The sequence below is a fragment of the Miscanthus floridulus genome, chromosome 8, assembly GCF_019320115.1.
Source record: "Miscanthus floridulus cultivar M001 chromosome 8, ASM1932011v1, whole genome shotgun sequence".
NCBI lineage: Eukaryota > Viridiplantae > Streptophyta > Magnoliopsida > Poales > Poaceae > Miscanthus > Miscanthus floridulus.
In genome coordinates this window covers 37,353,389-37,356,919 of record NC_089587.1, presented here as the reverse complement: position 1 = coordinate 37,356,919, position 3,531 = coordinate 37,353,389, and the positions used below count along the sequence as shown (strand labels likewise).

Genomic DNA, 3,531 nt, shown 5'->3' with positions numbered 1-3,531 from the left:
ATCAGCGGTTAGCTACGCGCTAACCCAGGGGACGGCCGGCCGGATTAACAAACTAACTTGGTCGGCATAATTTTAAGTGGCCTTACCTTTCAAAGTCGGACCAATGGGACAGCGATACGAGGACCAGTGGGAAGCGAGTCTTTTGGGCGAGGGCGTGGGCGTGGGCGTGGGCGTGGGCGTGGGTGGCCACACCGAGGGCTGGCTAGCTGCAAGGTCTGATCTTGAAGGGATATGATATACTGCAGCAGCTCCGTGCCCTTCTGAGCATGCACGATTAATTAGTTAGCGGTCGCGCGACTCCCCAAAACCAGCCTGTCTGAGAGCTAGCTAATCAAGGTCCGCGCTCCGCTGCTGCCGCCTGTTGGCGTGCATCTACCGGGAAAAGGGGAGAGAAAAAGAAAGTAGCTATAGGCTATAGCCTAGCTAGTTTAGTTAGATGCCCTAGAATGAGGAATCTGCTGAGAATTTGGTGGTTGACATGAGAAGTGCCTAGCTTGCCTCCTCCCTCCTTGCTTTGTCTGGTACAGGGTAGTAGCGGTGGTGGTGGTGGTGGCGTCCCTCTCCTCCTCCCCCTCCCTCCCACCTATCATTCTTCTAATCTAGCAGCGGCAAAGCGTGGTGAGGTGAGAGCGAGCCAGAAAAGAAGGGGCAGGACGCTGTCTACCTTTCCATCTGATCCATGGTGTCTTTTCCCCCTAGCCCTCCTCTCAGTCTCACACACCACAGCACAGGCACAGCCGCACAGCCCAGCCATGACCTCATCAGCTCCGTCCTCCTCTCCTAGTAGTCCTAGCTTTCCTATTCATGCCTTGATAATTCGCTAATTCTTCGATCTGCTCCTCCCAGGCCTCCTTAGCTTGTTTTCGTTGCTACTGTTCCATCTCGTAGGTTTCGTTGTCGTCCCTGGCCGCCACTTGAGTGATTTGTTAGCAGATAAGATTGAGGCCTCAGAAAAAAAAAAATCCCGCCGCGAGAAAAAGAAAGAGGGTGAGAGGAGAGCTAGCACTAGCAGCAGCAAGGAGGGGAAGAATAACCTAGCAAGCCTGTGCTGTGAGGTGAGGATGGATCCGGTCTCAGCATCCATACACGGTCACCATCTTCCTCCACCATTCAACACCCGCGACTTCCATCACCATTTCCAGCAGCAGCAGCATCACCACCAGCTGCAGCTCAAGACCGAGGACGACCACGGCAGCGGCGCGCCGGGGGTGTTCGGCTCCCGCGGCACCATCAAGGGCGACCACAACGAGACTAATGACGAGAACAGTGGAAACAGCAACGGGAGCGGCGGCGGCGGAGGCGACGAGCTGGCGCTGGTTCCCCCATCTAGTGGTGGCGGGCCAGAGGGCGGAGGAGAGGGCACCCCGCGCCGCGCGAGGGGCCGGCCGGCGGGGTCCAAGAACAAGCCGAAGCCGCCCATCATCATCACCAGGGACAGCGCCAACACGCTGCGGACGCACGTCATGGAGGTGGCCGGGGGGTGCGACATCTCCGAGAGCATCACGACGTTCGCGCGCCGCAGGCAGCGCGGGGTCTGCGTCCTCAGCGGCGCCGGCACCGTCACGAACGTCACCCTGCGGCAGCCGGCCTCCCAGGGCGCGGTCGTCGCCCTCCACGGCCGGTTCGAGATCCTCTCCCTCTCCGGCTCGTTCCTCCCTCCGCCCGCGCCGCCCGAAGCCACGGGGCTCACCGTCTACCTTGCCGGCGGCCAGGGGCAGGTGGTGGGCGGCAGCGTCGTCGGCGCACTCACAGCAGCCGGGCCCGTGGTGATAATGGCAGCGTCTTTCGCCAACGCGGTGTACGAGCGGTTGCCGCTGGAGGAGGATGACATGCTCGCTGCACAGGCACAGGCCGACAGCGCAGGAATTCTCGCGGGTGCGCAGCAAGCGGCGCAGCTCGCCGCCAGCGGCGTGGATCCAAGCCTCTTCCAGGGACTGCCGCCGAACCTGCTCGGCAACGTGCAGCTGCCGCCAGAAGCAGCCTACGGATGGAACCCGGGCGCCGCCGGTGGCCGTCCGGCGCCGTTCTAATAATTGATCAGCCCGCACGCAGCTTAGATGGTTAAGTGATTTAGCTTTCTTCTTCCATCTTTTACTTGAATTTGTATCGTGGAGAATTTCCGTCGGAATTGCATATGATTTCGCATGTTAATTAGTAAGTTATCTTAATATTGTTTCAGAATATGTAGCTCGATTTCTGCCATTTCCTTTCGCTATTTCTTGTGTCGTCATGCATAACTCTTGTTGCTGTTGTTGACTTGAAGCCGGGTTTTGTACCTTATCAAAATCATCTCTTTTTTCCCCCCTGTATTCAGTACATCAATTAGTCCCTTTTTTCCGTATAGGACATACTAACTAGGAAGAAGGGCAAGAGAGGAAACTGGCCTGGGAACCGAATTGAGGAATGATAAAATGGTATGGGATAGGCCTGGGGAACATGTGGAAAGATGAGTGTACTTTTACCCTGGCCTGTGCAAACTTCTCTGACTCCCAAGCCTTGGAAGTGAAGGTTTGATCGGTATGAGAAGTGCCTGTCCTGACACCACCACCACAGGCACCACCATCATCATCATTTCATGCTACAAATTCTGCCATCTCTTCGCACGCTACCATGGATACTCACGACTTGTTTAGTTCCTCCCCCAATGCATTCCTATCCCATCGAATGTTTGACAAATATATACAGTATTAAATATAAACTAAAAATAATTAATTGCACAGATTGTGATTACTTTGCGAGACGAATCTTTTAAGCCTAATTAGTCTATGATTTGACAATAAAGTGCTACAGTAACACATGTGCTAATTAGGCTTAATAAATTCGTCTCGCGGTTTACCGACAGATTCTATAATTTATTTTTTATTAATATCCTAACACTACACCCTCATATGACATCTGATGTGATACTCCAAAACTTTACGCCCTCAAACTAAACAATACCTGACTCTCGGAATAACTGAAAGTCTCTGCCCACTGACCAGTTACTACCGTCGTGTCCTGCTGCAGGACAATTAGCAGTGGTAGTAACTTCGATTGCACGTACTACTACCTTACAATTCCTTTTTTTTATTATGTTCCGCCACCACATACATCACCCGGCTCTAGGGCCCGATACGGCGATACCGGCCGCCTCCATCGCCGTCCTTACCATGATCGTTCATACATAACCTGAGTTTTTTTATCTACTTTAGATCCGGCATGAGCGCGCCCTCGTCTCCACCACCTCCCAAACTCCCGCTGCTCACTGTTGCTGCCCTCCACCGTCACCATGCTAATCCTGACCTTCTCGGCCTCCTTCTCTGGCTGATGCCCCTGTCGCTTGCACCACCCTACCCACCCGGCGGGCGGCGCCCCCGCTGCCCTACCCTCTATTATTGTCTTGACCACCAACACCGTTGATCTCGCGGTCTCCCCGGAAACCCCCTTCTAATTAAGCATGGTAGCTATGGAAACTCCATAACTCGTGAAGCCCCGAACCCTAACGCCAGAGTGGCCGGTCTTGGTCTCTAGCAACGGCATGTCCATTTCATT

General features: G+C 54.4%; 1 protein-coding gene across 1 annotated transcript; it reads left to right on the top strand.

Moving 5' to 3' along the window:
• The first annotated feature begins 310 nt into the window (after window positions 1-310).
• LOC136471642 (AT-hook motif nuclear-localized protein 24-like) lies at window positions 311-2,244 on the top strand. Its single transcript, XM_066469389.1, has one exon. The coding sequence runs from the start codon at window positions 1,062-1,064 to the stop codon at window positions 2,028-2,030; it is 969 nt and encodes a 322-aa protein (XP_066325486.1). The 5' UTR covers window positions 311-1,061; the 3' UTR covers window positions 2,031-2,244.
• Window positions 2,245-3,531: the final 1,287 nt, after the last annotated feature.

Coding starts and splice junctions, on each gene's coding strand:
- LOC136471642 (XM_066469389.1), top strand. CDS start 1,062: ATGGATCCGGTCTCAGCATCCATACACGGTCACCATCTTCCTCCACCA.